The 18,790-nt window shown below is 41.2% G+C and overlaps 3 protein-coding genes across 3 annotated transcripts; all 3 read right to left on the bottom strand.

Annotated features, from left to right (window-relative positions):
• Nucleotides 1–708: 708 nt before the first annotated feature.
• Nucleotides 709–3,833, bottom strand: LOC109185054 (protein FAR1-RELATED SEQUENCE 5-like). The gene is made up of 3 exons (XM_019335052.1): nt 3,590–3,833; nt 2,554–3,376; nt 709–2,116 (listed from the first exon to the last, which is right to left on the bottom strand). Exons 1-3 carry the CDS (start codon nt 3,831–3,833, stop codon nt 709–711), a joined length of 2,475 nt encoding a protein of 824 aa, XP_019190597.1.
• A 2,090-nt stretch (nt 3,834–5,923) lies between these two features.
• LOC109185053 (protein FAR1-RELATED SEQUENCE 5-like) lies at nt 5,924–9,048 on the bottom strand. The gene is made up of 3 exons (XM_019335051.1): nt 8,805–9,048; nt 7,769–8,591; nt 5,924–7,331 (listed from the first exon to the last, which is right to left on the bottom strand). Exons 1-3 carry the CDS (start codon nt 9,046–9,048, stop codon nt 5,924–5,926), a joined length of 2,475 nt encoding a protein of 824 aa, XP_019190596.1.
• Nucleotides 9,049–11,139: 2,091 nt separating this feature from the next.
• LOC109185052 (protein FAR1-RELATED SEQUENCE 9-like) lies at nt 11,140–12,087 on the bottom strand. The gene has a single exon (XM_019335049.1). It carries the CDS (start codon nt 12,085–12,087, stop codon nt 11,140–11,142), a length of 948 nt encoding a protein of 315 aa, XP_019190594.1.
• Nucleotides 12,088–18,790: the final 6,703 nt, after the last annotated feature.

Genomic DNA, 18,790 nt, shown 5'->3' with positions numbered 1-18,790 from the left:
ATAGTATGTCACGCAAAATTGGCATCGTATTGCCAAATGCACCACCATACCACAACTTAGATGCACCAAAACTCCACACCATGTTGTGTTGGGTAGCACACTAAAAAATTATATATGCATAAATGGGATAATGCCAGCAGTAGTGGCATATAGTTAATCGACCTCGATGGGGGAATAAAAAAAAACAAACACACTGCGGTGCACAACATGTACCACAACTCCTGACCATGGTGTGTCTCTTACGTGGAACGACAATGTCATATAGTTAAGAGCTCTTTCTCGGTTGAAATGCACCACAGACCTGCGCGTATAACGTGCCATAAAAACACTAACCAACAGCCAGAACTATATGCATAAAATTAATGGTGGGTCATGAACTCAAATACACTAACCAACAGCCAACTCAAATACATATACCCATGAACTGCGATGTCTATATTAATATCCAAGAATGAGTGATAAATACATGTAGTCAATAAAAAAATACCATATTAATATCCATGAATGAGTGATAAATACATGTAGTCAATAAAAAAAATACCATCCAGCGCATGGGCAATTATCATCACCAAAATGACCTAATGGAATGGACAAACACTCCAGTATTCTTATTAATAACCAAATACGAAGGATTGAAACGTACGATAAATAAAGTTAACTACAACTCCAATGTCTTTAATAATAACTAAGGACGAAAAAAATATAAAACTAATATAATGGACCGTCCGGGTGCACTGATCTCTTCAACGGACAGCTGCGAGCGTTATGATGCGCGTACTCGCCACACACCCCGCACTTTCTGCAGGCCTTGCCACTCCTCTCAATGGCTAACTCCCGTTGGCTTTTAATTCGCTTGCCGGTCCCTTTGTTTTTTGCTTGAGCTGGAGGTTTAATGGTAATGGACGTCGGCGGCTCCACACCACAAAGTGCCGCGATGGCTACACCTTTGCCCTTTGGGGGGTTAACGCTCATACCGTCGCTCAAAAACTCGTCTCTCAGTTCCTCTATTACTTGAAGCATCCGCGTTTGGCGCACTGTATTGCTTCCAACCATCGCAGTGCACCTGTGAATCTCAGTCCACAACCGGTTAGGCCCAGATTCTAGAGGGGGGCAGTAAGAACATTGAGCACACCAATTAGCTAGTCCTTCCTGCTTACACCAGCGTGCTGCAATGTACCGCGCCGGCAAGCTTGCCATTTCAGCATCTTTGAACACAAGAAACATATGCCGGCAAACTAACCCCAATCTTTCAAACAATTTGCAGCTGCATGACGCAATAGTCAAAGATGGCATATATTCAACAGTGTGGATAACGTTGTACTCCCCTTTAATGTCGTAACGGATGCACTCACCATCTGCACGGATCCCCACAACCTTACAATAAAAACATGCAGCCTCAATCTCTAGCTGGAGCTCATAAAACACTGTTAGGGTGAATACCTGCGCAATGTGTCGCTCCAATGCTAAAGGAGTTTTGAACTCAGGCAATGACCCCTCACTCTCAGCATTTAGTTTGCATTGTTTGTGCCGTTGCGTTTCCAGGACGCTCTCGTATTGCACATAAAACTCGACTAGGCTACAATGTGGGCGTGTGCTTTTACCGTACGCGTTGTTCTCTGATTCTGAATGCGATGTGGTACGTAGCACACCGCTCATGGGTAAATCTAAAAAATAAGATGGAATCCAAAACGCCCGTTCTGTGTATAACTTGATGAACCATCGACGCCCCGTTAAGTTGTACTTTTCCATTAACGACTGCCATTGCGTTTCAAAATCACTAATGCCAATGGTCTCATTCCACACAATGTTGTTAAGCTGGGTTCGGAAAGTCTGATCTTTTGATAATTCAACCCCTGATTTCTCGCTCACTTTGGTCATGATATGCCACATGCAGTAACGGTGCCGGCACTCCGGCAATATCTGTGCAATAGCACTCTTCATAGCCGGGTCTTGATCAGTTACGACACACAACGGGCTCTTTCCCATTGCAGCTTTAAATCTCTCGAGAACCCATACGTATGACTCAGTGTCTTCTCGAGTTAGCAACCCGCAAGCGAATGTGATGCAACGTTTATGGTGGTCTACCCCGGTAAAAGGTACGAACACCAAACTGTACCTACAGCACGAAGAGTCCACGGGGTAGTTAGCATGAACACTATTAAATTACCACAAAATAACACTAGTGGGGTATTCCAACACCATACTATTAATATTAAATAACCAATAAAATTCAACATGACTACAATGCACTTAACACCAATGGTAATGAGTTAGCACTACAATTAAGTATGATTAGCATGCTCTTTACTGAACATAGATGGGTGAATGATCATCCAAGAAAGAAAACATAGGAAAAACAGGTGCACTGGGGAATGGGAATAATAATAATAAAAATAAAATAATAATAATAATAATAATAATAATAGTAATAATAATAATAGAACAACAACAACAACAACAAATACTACTGCAATGAACGTGTTTGCACCGGTATGTTTAGTGTACAATGCACTACGCAGAATCAACACAATGAACGTGTTAACATTTACATACCTGTTCGTACCATACGTGGCATCGAAGGATATCACATCACCAAAACTCATAAAACTTTGACGCCTGGTGTGGTCAGCCCAAAAAACACGCGCAAGATGGTTTTCTTCATCGAGATAGTGATCAAAGAAAAAGTTCTCACAGATGTCACATCTTTGTTTAAATTTTGCAATGATCATCTCTCCGTCCTTGTCGTGGATGTATGATTGGAGGTCACGTTTGAAATTATGGAACTCCGTGTCTGTTGCACCAACGTTGGCATACGACCCCACGGATTCCTTGTATAACCGGAAGCCTTTAGACCCACCCACGTTAGCTTTAACACAATTTGTAAGGAACGCTTGCTGGGCCACATCTAGTTTACGATTGATTCGCATAAATAGCTTCGAAGGTTCAGAGCACATGCGGTGCGTGTGTTCGGGAACAAAAATGCTAACGATGAACCCCACGCCTTTGTCCTTTATGATGCAGATCCGAGCATTGCAGTTAACCCTGTTAGATACCCGTTTCCTGCGTTGAGTGATCGAACCACCACTGCCACCCACCACGGGTTTTGGCGGATTTTGACCACCACCTTTAACGCCTTCTCGGCTGCATAACAAATAACGCGAGGTTAGTTGGCCGTCACGACCTCGTTTTAGGGTGCCATGCGGCACAGAGAAGCCACATGTCCTAGCGTAGTTGATATAGAAATACACCCCTTCTGCTAGAGTTTTGAAACGGTAACCGATAGCCGGGGTAATTGCACTGTCCACAGCGGGCCACCAATATTTGACGGGTATGCTCGTATACCCACCCGTGCCTGCACTCTCTTGCCCCCCGACATCTACAAAAAAGGAAAATATGATTATGCTGGAAAATATGCATACCGCCCAGTAATAAATATGTGAACACAGTAGGCAACTAATTAATGCATGTTAACTATCTACTCACTTAACTTTTTTAACACATTCTTGCTGCACTTAAACTGCAAATAATTTCTGGCAGAACATGGGGTGTATTCCCTGAATCACAAGAAATCAGTATAACTCCTACACACTTAAACTGCAAATAATTTCTGGCAGAACATGGGGTGTATTCCCTGAATCACAAGAAATCAGTATAACTCCTACATCTGAGGATGAAGGTTTCAAGCTAGGATCACAAAGTTGTGATACAAAATATGTGAGAATATTGAAATCCTCTTCTTCCTGCACTTTCTGGGTTCCTAGACTGCATTTTTTTGTGTCCTTTTCATTTATGACATCCTCTATATTTGAACTGCCGTTCCTAATAGAATGCATCTTACTTGTATGCAACGTATTACATCTTATTCCAAATAGGATTTCCCTAATTAGAATATTCATTATAACAGAATTTTAATTTAACTATTCATTATCATTCTTAATCATAACATTGAACTTTGTGTAGCTAATAATACAACAGTACACTTGGCAAGTGGATTCATAATATAATTGAGGAAATTATACAACAGTACCACTAACCAAAGTGGTAAAAGACAAAAAAAAAAATGTATATGAAGGCTCTGACTTTGGGCACAGTTTTGCATGGCGGCTTACAGTGCAAACAAATTAGCCATGGACACAAACCTCTCTATTATCATGTTCTCACATGTGGTAAACAGAATCTTCCACTATGTATACTAGCTAAGGCATAATATAAGCTAGCTTTTTACCTATCTCACCATCATCATCACTAAATATAATGGTGCACAAACATCCAAAACACCGGCACCTACTCTTGGTTATCCGATATCCATTTTTTCATGCCATGTGGGTAGGGCAGTTGCATTGTGTACGGAAAACAAAAAAAAAAAAAAAAGAACAACACGGGCGGCGGCGTACGGGATAAATGAAGAACGAACCTTCTGAATATAATTTGTGTTGTGCAGTATTTCTTCCCCATATTCCACAAACCACGGTTCTATGTAATGTGTATAAGTTTTAAGCACAACGGGTTTGTCATCATCGACAGCTCACCAACGACCAGCATGGATATGGAGGCGTACGGTACAGCACCAGATGAATTGGTAAACACCACGCACTCTTGACACTGAATGCTATTGGTTATGTATACTCGCACACCCTCTTATCTTATGTCTGATTGCAGAGGGACCTACTCGCCGTGTACCTAGATACTAAGCAGCACACTGTTCGAGCTCTACGATTGAGAAACATGCAGCACGAGAGGATGAAGTTGGCATGGTCTGACAACCCTATCAACGGTGACTCTGGGGTGTACACAATGAGGCACATGGAAGATTTTGTTGGTCAAGATCCCAGATATTGGCAGTGTGGGCTGGGGCCGGGAGATCCCGCGGTCATTGAAAATATGCGGACGAGATTTCTGCACAACATCTTGCTATGTACGGTCAATGACAACATCGACAATATCCGCACACGAGCAGGGGAATATGATCGCGATAGGACCGAACAACTCTTAAAAGGGGCACCACAGTGTACGACGGGTATGAGGTAGTGGGGGGAATATGATGTCGTTAATATAGTGTAGGAAGGCAATCTAATTTTGATTGTTTAGTTTTGTTTGATTTTGTGCACAGCTTCTGTCAAAGTGCAATAGGTCCCGAACAAGACTGTTTAGTTGGGTAGCATATTAATAAATTATATGCATAAATGGGTTAATGCCAACAGTAATATAGTATGTATAGTATGTCACGCAAAATCGGCATCGTATTGCCAAATGCACCACCATACCACAACTTAGATGCACCAAAACTCCACACCATGTTGTGTTGGGTAGCACACTAAAAAATTATATATGCATAAATGGGATAATGCCAGCAGTAGTGGCATATAGTTAATCGACCTCGATGGGGGAATAAAAAAAAACAAACACACTGCGGTGCACAACATGTACCACAACTCCAGACCATGGTGTGTCTCTTACGTGGAACGACAATGTCATATAGTTAAGAGCTCTTTCTCGGTTGAAATGCACCACAAACCTGCGCGTATAACGTGCCATAAAAACACTAACCAACAGCCAGAACTATATGCATAAAATTAATGGTGGGTCATGAACTCAAATACACTAACCAACAGCCAACTCAAATACATATACCCATGAACTGCGATGTCTATATTAATATCCAGGAATGAGTGATAAATACATGTAGTCAATAAAAAAATACCATATTAATATCCATGAATGAGTGATAAATACATGTAGTCAATAAAAAAAAATACCATCCAGCGCATGGGCAATTATCATCACCAAAATGAGCTAATGGAATGGACAAACACTCCAGTGTTCTTATTAATAACCAAATACGAAGGATTGAAACGTACGATAAATAAAGTTAACTACAACTCCAATGTCTTTAATAATAACTAAGGACGAAAAAAATATAAAACTAATATAATGGACCGTCCGGGTGCACTGATCTCTTCAACGGACAGCTGCGAGCGTTATGATGCGCGTACTCGCCACACACCCCGCACTTTCTGCAGGCCTTGCCACTCCTCTCAATGGTTAACTCCCGTTGGCTTTTAATTCGCTTGCAGGTCCCTTTGTTTTTTGCTTGAGCTGGAGGTTTAATGGTAATGGACGTCGGCGGCTCCACACCACAAAGTGCCGCGATGGCTACACCTTTGCTCTTTGGGGGGTTAACGCTCATACCGTCGCTCAAAAACTCGTCTCTCAGTTCCTCTATTACTTGAAGCATCCGCGTTTGGCGCACTGTATTGCTTCCAACCATCGCAGTGCACCTGTGTATCTCAGTCCACAACCGGTTAGGCCCAGATTCTAGAGGGGGGCAGTAAGAACATTGAGCACACCAATTAGCTAGTCCTTCCTGCTTACACCAGCGTGCTGCAATGTACCGCGCCGGCAAGCTCGCCATTTCAGCATCTTTGAACACAAGAAACATATGCCGGCAAACTAACCCCAATCTTTCAAACAATTTGCAGCTGCATGACGCAATAGTCAAAGATGGCATATATTCAACAGTGTGGACAACGTTGTACTCCCCTTTAATGTCGTAACGGATGCACTCACCATCTGCACGGATCCCCACAACCTTACAATAAAAACATGCAGCCTCAATCTCTAGCTGGAGCTCATAAAACACTGTTAGGGTGAATACCTGCGCAATGTGTCGCTCCAATGCTAAAGGAGTTTTGAACTCAGGCAATGACCCCTCACTCTCAGCATTTAGTTTGCATTGTTTGTGCCGTTGCGTTTCCAGGACGCTCTCGTATTGCACATAAAACTCGACTAGGCTACAACGTGGGCGTGTGCTTTTACCGTACGCGTTGTTCTCTGATTTTGAATGCGATGTGGTACGTAGCACACCGCTCATGGGTAAATCTAAAAAATAAGATGGAATCCAAAACGCCCGTTCTGTGTATAACTTGATGAACCATCGACGCCCCGTTAAGTTGTACTTTTCCATTAACGACTGCCATTGCGTTTCAAAATCACTAATGCCAATGGTCTCATTCCACACAATGTTGTTAAGCTGGGTTCGGAAAGTCTGATCTTTTGATAATTCAACCCCTGATTTCTCGCTCACTTTGGTCATGATATGCCACATGCAGTAACGGTGCCGGCACTCCGGCAATATCTGTGCAATAGCACTCTTCATAGCCGGGTCTTGATCAGTTACGACACACAACGGGCTCTTTCCCATTGCAGCTTTAAATCTCTCGAGAACCCATACGTATGACTCAGTGTCTTCTCGAGTTAGCAACCCGCAAGCGAATGTGATGCAACGTTTATGGTGGTCTACCCCGGTAAAAGGTACGAACACCAAACTGTACCTACAGCACGAAGAGTCCACGGGGTAGTTAGCATGAACACTATTAAATTACCACAAAATAACACTAGTGGGGTATTCCAACACCATACTATTAATATTAAATAACCAATAAAATTCAACATGACTACAATGCACTTAACACCAATGGTAATGAGTTAGCACTACAATTAAGTATGATTAGCATGCTCTTTACTGAACATAGATGGGTGAATGATCATCCAAGAAAGAAAACATAGGAAAAACAGGTGCACTGGGGAATGGGAATAATAATAATAAAAATAAAATAATAATAATAATAATAATAATAATAGTAATAATAATAATAGAACAACAACAACAACAACAAATACTACTGCAATGAACGTGTTTGCACCGGTATGTTTAGTGTACAATGCACTACGCAGAATCAACACAATGAATGTGTTAACATTTACATACCTGTTCGTACCATACGTGGCATCGAAGGATATCACATCACCAAAACTCATAAAACTTTGACGCCCGGTGTGGTCAGCCCAAAAAACACGCGCAAGATGGTTTTCTTCATCGAGATAGTGATCAAAGAAAAAGTTCTCACAGATGTCACATCTTTGTTTAAATTTTGCAATGATCATCTCTCCGTCCTTGTCGTGGATGTATGATTGGAGGTCACGTTTGAAATTATGGAACTCCGTGTCTGTTGCACCAACGTTGGCATACGACCCCACGGATTCCTTGTATAACCGGAAGCCTTTAGACCCACCCACGTTAGCTTTAACACAATTTGTAAGGAACGCTTGCTGGGCCACATCTAGTTTACGATTGATTCGCATAAATAGCTTCGAAGGTTCAGAGCACATGCGGTGCGTGTGTTCGGGAACAAAAATGCTAACGATGAACCCCACGCCTTTGTCCTTTATGATGCAGATCCGAGCATTGCAGTTAACCCTGTTAGATACCCGTTTCCTGCGTTGAGTGATCGAACCACCACTGCCACCCACCACGGGTTTTGGCGGATTTTGACCACCACCTTTAACGCCTTCTCGGCTGCATAACAAATAACGCGAGGTTAGTTGGCCGTCACGACCTCGTTTTAGGGTGCCATGCGGCACAGAGAAGCCACATGTCCTAGCGTAGTTGATATAGAAATACACCCCTTCTGCTAGAGTTTTGAAACGGTAACCGATAGCCGGGGTAATTGCACTGTCCACAGCGGGCCACCAATATTTGACGGGTATGCTCGTATACCCACCCGTGCCTGCACTCTCTTGCCCCCCGACATCTACAAAAAAGGAAAATATGATTATGCTGGAAAATATGCATACCGCCCAGTAATAAATATGTGAACACAGTAGGCAACTAATTAATGCATGTTAACTATCTACTCACTTAACTTTTTTAACACATTCTTGCTGCACTTAAACTGCAAATAATTTCTGGCAGAACATGGGGTGTATTCCCTGAATCACAAGAAATCAGTATAACTCCTACACACTTAAACTGCAAATAATTTCTGGCAGAACATGGGGTGTATTCCCTGAATCACAAGAAATCAGTATAACTCCTACATCTGAGGATGAAGGTTTCAAGCTAGGATCACAAAGTTGTGATACAAAATATGTGAGAATATTGAAATCCTCTTCTTCCTGCACTTTCTGGGTTCCTAGACTGCATTTTTTTGTGTCCTTTTCATTTATGACATCCTCTATATTTGAACTGCCGTTCCTAATAGAATGCATCTTACTTGTATGCAACGTATTACATCTTATTCCAAATAGGATTTCCCTAATTAGAATATTCATTATAACAGAATTTTAATTTAACTATTCATTATCATTCTTAATCATAACATTGAACTTTGTGTAGCTAATAATACAACAGTACACTTGGCAAGTGGATTCATAATATAATTGAGGAAATTATACAACAGTACCACTAACCAAAGTGGTAAAAGACAAAAAAAAAAATGTATATGAAGGCTCTGACTTTGGGCACAGTTTTGCATGGCGGCTTACAGTGCAAACAAATTAGCCATGGACACAAACCTCTCTATTATCATGTTCTCACATGTGGTAAACAGAATCTTCCACTATGTATACTAGCTAAGGCATAATATAAGCTAGCTTTTTACCTATCTCACCATCATCATCACTAAATATAATGGTGCACAAACATCCAAAACACCGGCACCTACTCTTGGTTATCCGATATCCATTTTTTCATGCCATGTGGGTAGGGCAGTTGCATTGTGTACGGAAAACAAAAAAAAAAAAAAAAAGAACAACACGGGCGGCGGCGTACGGGATAAATGAAGAACGAACCGTCTGAATATAATTTGTGTTGTGCAGTATTTCTTCCCCATATTCCACAAACCACGGTTCTATGTAATGTGTATAAGTTTTAAGCACAACGGGTTTGTCATCATCGACAGCTCACCAACGACCAGCATGGATATGGAGGCGTACGGTACAGCACCAGATGAATTGGTAAACACCACGCACTCTTGACACTGAATGCTATTGGTTATGTATACTCGCACACCCTCTTATCTTATGTCTGATTGCAGAGGGACCTACTCGCCGTGTACCTAGATACTAAGCAGCACACTGTTCGAGCTCTACGATTGAGAAACATGCAGCCCGAGAGGATGAAGTTGGCATGGTCTGACAACCCTATCAACGGTGACTCTGGGGTGTACACAATGAGGCACATGGAAGATTTTGTTGGTCAAGATCCCAGATATTGGCAGTGTGGGCTGGGGACGGGAGATCCCGCGGTCATTGAAAATATGCGGACGAGATTTCTGCACAACATCTTGCTATGTACGGTCAATGACAACATCGACAATATCCGCACACGAGCAGGGGAATATGATCGCGATAGGACCGAACAACTCTTAAAAGGGGCACCACAGTGTACGACGGGTATGAGGTAGTGGGGGGAATATGATGTCGTTAATATAGTGTAGGAAGGCAATCTAATTTTGATTGTTTAGTTTTGTTTGATTTTGTGCACAGCTTCTGTCAAAGTGCAATAGGTCCCGAACAAGACTGTTTAGTTGGGTAGCATATTAATAAATTATATGCATAAATGGGTTAATGCCAACAGTAATATAGTATGTATAGTATGTCACGCAAAATCGGCATCGTATTGCCAAATGCACCACCATACCACAACTTAGATGCACCAAAACTCCACACCATGTTGTGTTGGGTAGCACACTAAAAAATTATATATGCATAAATGGGATAATGCCAGCAGTAGTGGCATATAGTTAATCGACCTCGATGGGGGAATAAAAAAAAACAAACACACTGCGGTGCACAACATGTACCACAACTCCAGACCATGGTGTGTCTCTTACGTGGAACGACAATGTCATATAGTTAAGAGCTCTTTCTCGGTTGAAATGCACCACAAACCTGCGCGTATAACGTGCCATAAAAACACTAACCAACAGCCAGAACTATATGCATAAAATTAATGGTGGGTCATGAACTCAAATACACTAACCAACAGCCAACTCAAATACATATACCCATGAACTGCGATGTCTATATTAATATCCAGGAATGAGTGATAAATACATGTAGTCAATAAAAAAATACCATATTAATATCCATGAATGAGTGATAAATACATGTAGTCAATAAAAAAAAATACCATCCAGCGCATGGGCAATTATCATCACCAAAATGAGCTAATGGAATGGACAAACACTCCAGTGTTCTTATTAATAACCAAATACGAAGGATTGAAACGTACGATAAATAAAGTTAACTACAACTCCAATGTCTTTAATAATAACTAAGGACGAAAAAAATATAAAACTAATATAATGGACCGTCCGGGTGCACTGATCTCTTCAACGGACAGCTGCGAGCGTTATGATGCGCGTACTCGCCACACACCCCGCACTTTCTGCAGGCCTTGCCACTCCTCTCAATGGCTAACTCCCGTTGGCTTTTAATTCGCTTGCAGGTCCCTTTGTTTTTTGCTTGAGCTGGAGGTTTAATGGTAATGGACGTCGGCGGCTCCACACCACAAAGTGCCGCGATGGCTACACCTTTGCTCTTTGGGGGGTTAACGCTCATACCGTCGCTCAAAAACTCGTCTCTCAGTTCCTCTATTACTTGAAGCATCCGCGTTTGGCGCACTGTATTGCTTCCAACCATCGCAGTGCACCTGTGTATCTCAGTCCACAACCGGTTAGGCCCAGATTCTAGAGGGGGGCAGTAAGAACATTGAGCACACCAATTAGCTAGTCCTTCCTGCTTACACCAGCGTGCTGCAATGTACCGCGCCGGCAAGCTCGCCATTTCAGCATCTTTGAACACAAGAAACATATGCCGGCAAACTAACCCCAATCTTTCAAACAACTTGCAGCTGCATGACGCAATAGTCAAAGAAGGCATATATTCAACAGTGTGGACAACGTTGTACTCCCCTTTAATGTCGTAACGGATGCACTCACCATCTGCACGGATCCCCACAACCTTACAATAAAAACATGCAGCCTCAATCTCTAGCTGGAGCTCATAAAACACTGTTAGGGTGAATACCTGCGCAATGTGTCGCTCCAATGCTAAAGGAGTTTTGAACTCAGGCAATGACCCCTCACTCTCAGCATTTAGTTTGCATTGTTTGTGCCGTTGCGTTTCCAGGACGCTCTCGTATTGCACATAAAACTCGACTAGGCTACAATGTGGGCGTGTGCTTTTACCGTACGCGTTGTTCTCTGATTCTGAATGCGATGTGGTACGTAGCACACCGCTCATGGGTAAATCTAAAAAATAAGATGGAATCCAAAACGCCCGTTCTGTGTATAACTTGGTGAACTATCGACGCCCCGTTAAGTTGTACTTTTCCATTAACGACTGCCATTGCGTTTCAAAATCACTAATGCCAATGGTCTCATTCCACACAATGTTGTTAAGCTGGGTTCGGAAAGTCTGATCTTTTGATAATTCAACCCCTGATTTCTCGCTCACTTTGGTCATGATATGCCACATGCAGTAACGGTGCCGGCATTCCGGCAATATCTGTGCAATAGCACTCTTCATAACATATCATACTCTGTATACTTTCGCAATAATAAGAAACTATAATTTCCATTGAACATAAAACACATTCTATTCAGGCTTCTCTAATAGTTCACATTCACAAAATGTTCATGCTTCTCTATTCAACTACTCAAATGTCATCAGGAAGACAAAGGCAGAGAAAATCTCAAAACAGAGAACTCAGACAACATTTCTATGAAGCATTTCATCACCAATTCTACTATAACATGCTCATTTCCATTCCAAATTCAATGAAATCAAAGCCCAAACGTATGCCAAGACGGCCCCGAGGTACCGAGCCACACAGGCCCGTGACACCTGATCCGAAATGACATGTAGCTGAGCCTCAAGGGCCCGGCCACTGCACAGGGAGCACTCACGGACCATGGGGCGGGGCTCAGCAAGGCCCGCCCCCTCAAGCCACTAGCTTGCCGGCTCTAGGCAACGACCCTCTCCTAGGGCTGTTCCCTAGGCCCGGTTGGCCACAGCTCTACCCAACGGTCCCTTTGTTGGGCCGTTGCCTTATCTGGTGCACACTTCCTGCGCACTGCGCACCAGATGATCTCTTTTCATCTGCAAATCAACCTCAGACAAATCCAACATATCCAAAACATTAACAACACATCATAGACAAGTAATAGATCACTTCATAGCTCAAACACATCAAAAACCTAGCATTTCTACTCATTTCTACCTATGAAACAAGGCTTCACATAGCCAAAACTTAAAAGTGGCAGTCCATGGGGTTATACCTTTGTTGCTTCTTCTTCTTGTTGGGATTCGTCCTTTTTCCCAAGTCAGCCACTACCTCCTTCACCTCCTAGACTCCACAAACAAACCACACAACAACTCTTAAGAACTAGAACCTTAGAGATAGAAGGGTAAGGAATGGAAGCTAGATGGAAAATAGATGAATGGATGAGTTCAAACCTAAGAAACTTACTGTGTTTTCTTTTGGTTCTCTTGCAAAGCTTTGGGGAAGACAAGGTTGGGAATCAAGAGGCAAAGGTCTGATGTGTCTCTAATATATAGGGGCACTAAACCCTAGGAAACTCAACAATGATTGGTGGATGACAAAATTGTCTTTTGGTTGATTCAAAAATATCAGACAAAGGAGGAAAGGCTTTTGGTCCACCTTGCAACATGAACCATAGTGTAGAATGGTGATTTTTAAATAGTTTGGGGTAAAAATAGATTTTTCCAAAGATGATTTCTAATCAAACACTTGGTTCAGGTTTCTCAGATTTCTCCCGGTCTCACTCAGATTGGTTTCTCAGTTTAAAACTTGGTACGCGAAGTACTCGAAAGTTTAGGATTTTGGAATTAAAATAAGCTCCGGTGTTGAATTAATTTAAAACGTAACTCAAAATAATTTATTCAAACACCAATTTATCTCAAAAAATTTTAATGGAGTGAAAATGGCTATTTTGAAATTTCTTAAAATTGGATTTATAAAATTAAATTTTGGGTTGTCACAATAGTATTGATAAACCCTAGATAGAAGCTCTAAACATGCATACATACAAGAATATGCATCATTTCACTCATGAACAACAAGAACATCAATATAACATCAAGAAATCATCAATAGCAATGTAAAATAGGTTTTGTAGAGCATGGGTTACCTCCTTAAGCCTAGAAACGCCTTCTCAACTTCCAATTCTTCTTCTTAAAACTCTTCTTCCACAAGGTCTTCCAAAAACAAACCAAAAACCACACCAACATCCAAAACTTAGATAAAGATAAGGCGAAACCAACTAAAAATACTAGCTAAGCTTAAGCCATAACCTTCCTAAGGTCTCGGTGGATGAAAGTTGGAATCTTGAAGGGCTCTTGGCAAGATTGGGGAGAGGTTTTGGTTTAGCTTGGAGAAGAAGCTAGGATTTTAGAGAGGATGTGGAGGAATGAAGTTCTTGTCTAGTGTGGGAAGACAATAGTGGTGTGTTAGGGAAAATATCTTGGATATCAAGTAAGGGTGGTTAAAATACTAGAATAACCTCCCTTGTCTACAAAATTGTTAGGAAAAAATTAAGGCTAGGTACAAGGTGTAAGGCACAATGTATCATTGACCAAGTAATTTTGTCAATTTAGGTCCTCCGACTATTTGAATAAGGAATTGGGAAGGAATTTGCAAAGCAAGTTTAAATTAATTAAATAATTAATTCCGTTTAAGGGATACTTTTCCGGGGTTTTACACTCTCCCCCCTAACAAGAAGCTTCATCTCCGAAGCTTGGGTGCAACGAGGTTTAACTAGGAACAACAATTTGGTTTGCAAGATGCGTGACAACAACCAAAACTGAATTTCAAACGAGGCTTGAAGCAACAAGGTTTCCACCCTCTAACTATTACTACTAAACCCGAAATAACCAACTATCCCGAAGCTACATCTAGGAAAAAAGGCTCTAGCACACAACTTGACTAAACTAGATTACACCTAAGGTTCCAAACAGAATTTAAAATTAAAGTCACCAACATGAAAACAAACAAGGGTTTAGAAAAGGAGTTACCTCACTCTCCAGCTTGGGAAGAGTTGTCAGCCGAATCCTCCGAAACTTCATCATCCGAGCCAGAAACTCCTGGGGAACTGTCTCTGTCTAACTTGGCTTCCACCACCGCTAATCTTCGATCCTAAGAGGCAACTTTGGTATTCAAAGATGAAAAACCCTCTTCAATGAGTTGATTTTGCCTTTGTAGTTGGATCAACATGCGCTCCTGGGTAGTCTTGTATTCCTGTTCCTCCTTAGTCCTTAGCTCTTTTCTTCTGGCACTCTCCTTGCTGTCATGGTCGTTATCTTCCTCCTCTTCCTCGTCTTCTCCCAACTCCTGAACCACTTGCTTCAGCTTTTTTATTGGAATAGCCAGCTGTTCCATCAACAATCTCCTTTCGGCCAAAGGTTTCTTTGCTACCTCCTCCAGGGTGATATACTCTTTATTCTCAACTTGGTAAAGTTCGCAGCTACAAAGATTCTGGGCATCAAAGACCATCTTGACCACAGGTTTAGCCACTGTTTGGCTCATGTCTACCCCCTTCTTTTCCAGAATCCAACTTAAAATCATGCCGTAAGGCAAGCTCTTGCGGTTGTGGCCAACACAGTAATCCATATGCTTGAGCATCAAAGCCGGCAAATTAAATTTCACCTTATGCTTCAGGAAGTATGCAAAAGTGCACTCTAGGATTCCTACATCCTTGCTCTTGTTGTTGTTAAGCAACAAGCTATCAGTCACGATCATCACTAAAATCCTTTGCTCGGCCGTTAGCCACCTCTTTTCCGGTCTAGTGGCTTGAGTAAATCCGTCCATTCGGCCTAACAAATACCTCAAACAGTCCTTGTGACTCAACTCCTCCGTTCCAATCCACATCCCTCTTTTATACTCCGATACTCCGGTTGGAGTCAACTTGAGGAGTTTAGCTAGTCGGTTTTCATTCAACGAAATCTTTGTGCCCCTCACCTTGGAGGTGATTTCTAACTTGTTCCCTTCTTTGCTAACACTCATGTGATGATAAAACTCCTTAACTAAATCGGGATAGGTCTCACACCTCAATTTTTAAAAACAACTCCAACAAGCCTTGGTAATTAAGTAAATCCAAAATTTCACGAGAGAAGAACTCGGTTTCTAGAGATTTACCTTCCAAAATGGAGTAATGGGCATCCACCCATTCCACTCTTTTGACAATGTTTGACCTCCTAAGGATGATGAGATGACCAAGATTGGACTAGAAGCCTACTCTCCGTTCTTCCCTCTTTTCCGGTGAAACTTGTGGCGATGGAGCTGTCGGCGGTGGTTGCTGCGATGGCGGGTGGTGGCTGACGGGTGGAGGCCGGTCGACGGTGGCTGCTTCGTGGGTGGAGAGATGACTGCGGGTGGTTTCGTCTACAGTCGAGAGAATGAGAGAGAGGGGCATCGGGGGTTTGGGTGGGGAGAGAAGCGAAGGAAAAGTTTTTAATTTGGGGATTATTTGGCTAGGGTTAGGAATTGGATAGATTAAAAGGTTTATGGTTTTAATGAGGTTTAAAAAATAAATTTAGGTCAATGGTTCAAGGATTAGGTTGGCAAGCTAAAGATTCGGGTTTGAAACCCTTTAGTAACAAATTAAGCTTACTTAAGGTTTTAGGCTCTATTTTTTCCCCTTAAGGTCTCCAAAGTCTTTCTATTGCTACACTTACGGCCCGTTTGGTTCACGGAATAGGCCGGGAATGGCATAGCATTCCCAGTAACAGGCCTATTCCTTTATTTGGTAACCATGTCTATTACCAGGAATAATATTCCTAGTAATAGGCTTATTCCTTTGTTTGGTAATCATGTCTATTATCAGGAATAATATTCCTAGTAATAGCCTATTACCTCAAATAAGGTAATAGCTATTACCAGGGCCCCTGGTATTAACTTATTCCTGAGTCCTCAGGAATAGATTTTTTTTTTTTTTTTCAATTTTAACCTTTTATCATTCTATGCGTTTTCTCCCTACGAATCATTCTACATCTACGATTCCTTCCCCGATTCCTTTCATCATCAGCATCAATCAAACAATTTCGTCCGCCATTCTGCATCAATCTTTGCAATTCTTTCTATCATCTACATCTACATCAAATTAAAGCTTCAAACAAAGGTAATTTTCTGCATTTTATTTTTTACAAATTAATTATTATTGATATTTAATTATATAAATATATAAATATATACATATACATATCATTGCTTCTTCTGAATATTATTGATGCCTAATAATAATAATAATAATAATAATAATAATAATAATAATAATAATAATAATAATAATAATAATAATAATAATAATAAGAATAATAATAATAATAATAATAATAATAATAATAATAATAATAATAATAATATTTTTTTGGTACAAGGGCATTTACGTTTTTTAAACATATATTCTATTCCTATTCCTTAACCAACCAAACATTGGAATACAGTTCCCAATGTCTATTCCTTCAGCGAACTAAACAACAGAATACAATTTTTATTCTATTCCTTACCTATTTCATTCCCTATGGAATAGCATTCCTATTCCCTCCAAATTGATTCTGTGAACCAAACGGGCCATTATGGTGATACTAAAAATCCTAAATTAAACTTCCTAGTTAAGTCTTTTAATTATTAGACATTAAACCTAAGGCTTAGCAAACTTTTAAAGGGATCAACTAGACTACCTATTTAAATCTACCCAAGTCGAAAAGGCCTAAGGGAAACACACAATGGAAAGGCAAGACTCAAAGGTAAGAAGATAGGTTCGGGGAAAGATACCTGTGGACTCCTCTTTAACTAGGTTCTCGGCTTCGGTTTGCGAATGGCTAATCACGAACACTCTTCCTTGGGGTGGTCCCGGTTTTCCCGATTGTCCAAACGATTGCGGCTTTGCATTAGCATGCGAAGGGTGAGGGGCTCCTTGGCCGGTCCGGGATCCACATTCATAGGATTATTTGTGTCCTTTCCCTCCACACTTAAAGCATTGCACCAAATTTGTGACACCCCAAAAATCCAAATTCAATTCATGGATTAATTGAGTAATTAATCCTATTTCAATTGAGGAATTAATTTCTAAAATCCTGAAATTTAATAGTTGGGGACTAGTATTTGACTAGTCAACTCCAAAGTCAAGTTATACCTTGAGTTTTGAAGGGAGTTCCCTTGTTCCTTACACTTTCTAAAGTTAGTAAGGGTATTCTTGACCTTTCACCAAGTGTTAGTATTGTAACCTAACCTAGAAGACATCTTCATTTCACCCCTTACACTTTCTAAAACATTAGCTCTACCTTCTCTCTAGAAAGGTGAGTAGCTTTTCCTTCAAGCTAAGTTGAGACCTTGTCAAGACTTCAAGATTTGCTTCCAAGATTCAACCTTTCACCTATTTGGGCATCTAGGAGGGTAAGATCTAAGTCCATCTTGTGTTTTTGGTTCCATCTTAGATGTCTTTTTCTTAAAAGTAGGATCTTTATGATCTCTTGGTTTGTTCTTGAAGTGGGTTTTGGTAAGTGAGCCTTGTGGAGAGCTTGTTGAGGTGTAAAGTGAAGTCTTTTAGTCTACAAGAGGTAACACATGCTCTACGAAACCTATTTTTCTTACCTATATGTGATTTCTTGGATTCTACATGTGTTTTGCTATGAAATGTGAGTGTTTATGCATTTGTCTTGTGAAAATGCATATCTAGAGCTTGTGTTTAGGGTTCTTGTGTGCCATTGCTTGGCATTTCCTTTGATTCAAGTCATTTTGTTGTATTGGGTGAGATTTGGCATGTTTTGGACTTGAATTTGAGCTTGGAGTTGAAAATTTTCCTGAAGGGATTATTTTTGGACACAGGGATGTACCCGCGGGCGGAACGACGGGCAGAGCCCTACCCGCCGCCCACCCGCAGGTACATGGCCTTGTGGGTAGTGTACCCGCGGGCGGAACCACGGG

Source organism: Ipomoea nil, unplaced genomic scaffold (assembly GCF_001879475.1).
Source record: "Ipomoea nil cultivar Tokyo-kokei standard unplaced genomic scaffold, Asagao_1.1 scaffold1310, whole genome shotgun sequence".
NCBI classification, from domain to species: Eukaryota; Viridiplantae; Streptophyta; class Magnoliopsida; order Solanales; family Convolvulaceae; genus Ipomoea; species Ipomoea nil.
This window is presented reverse-complemented; position numbering and strand designations above follow the sequence as displayed.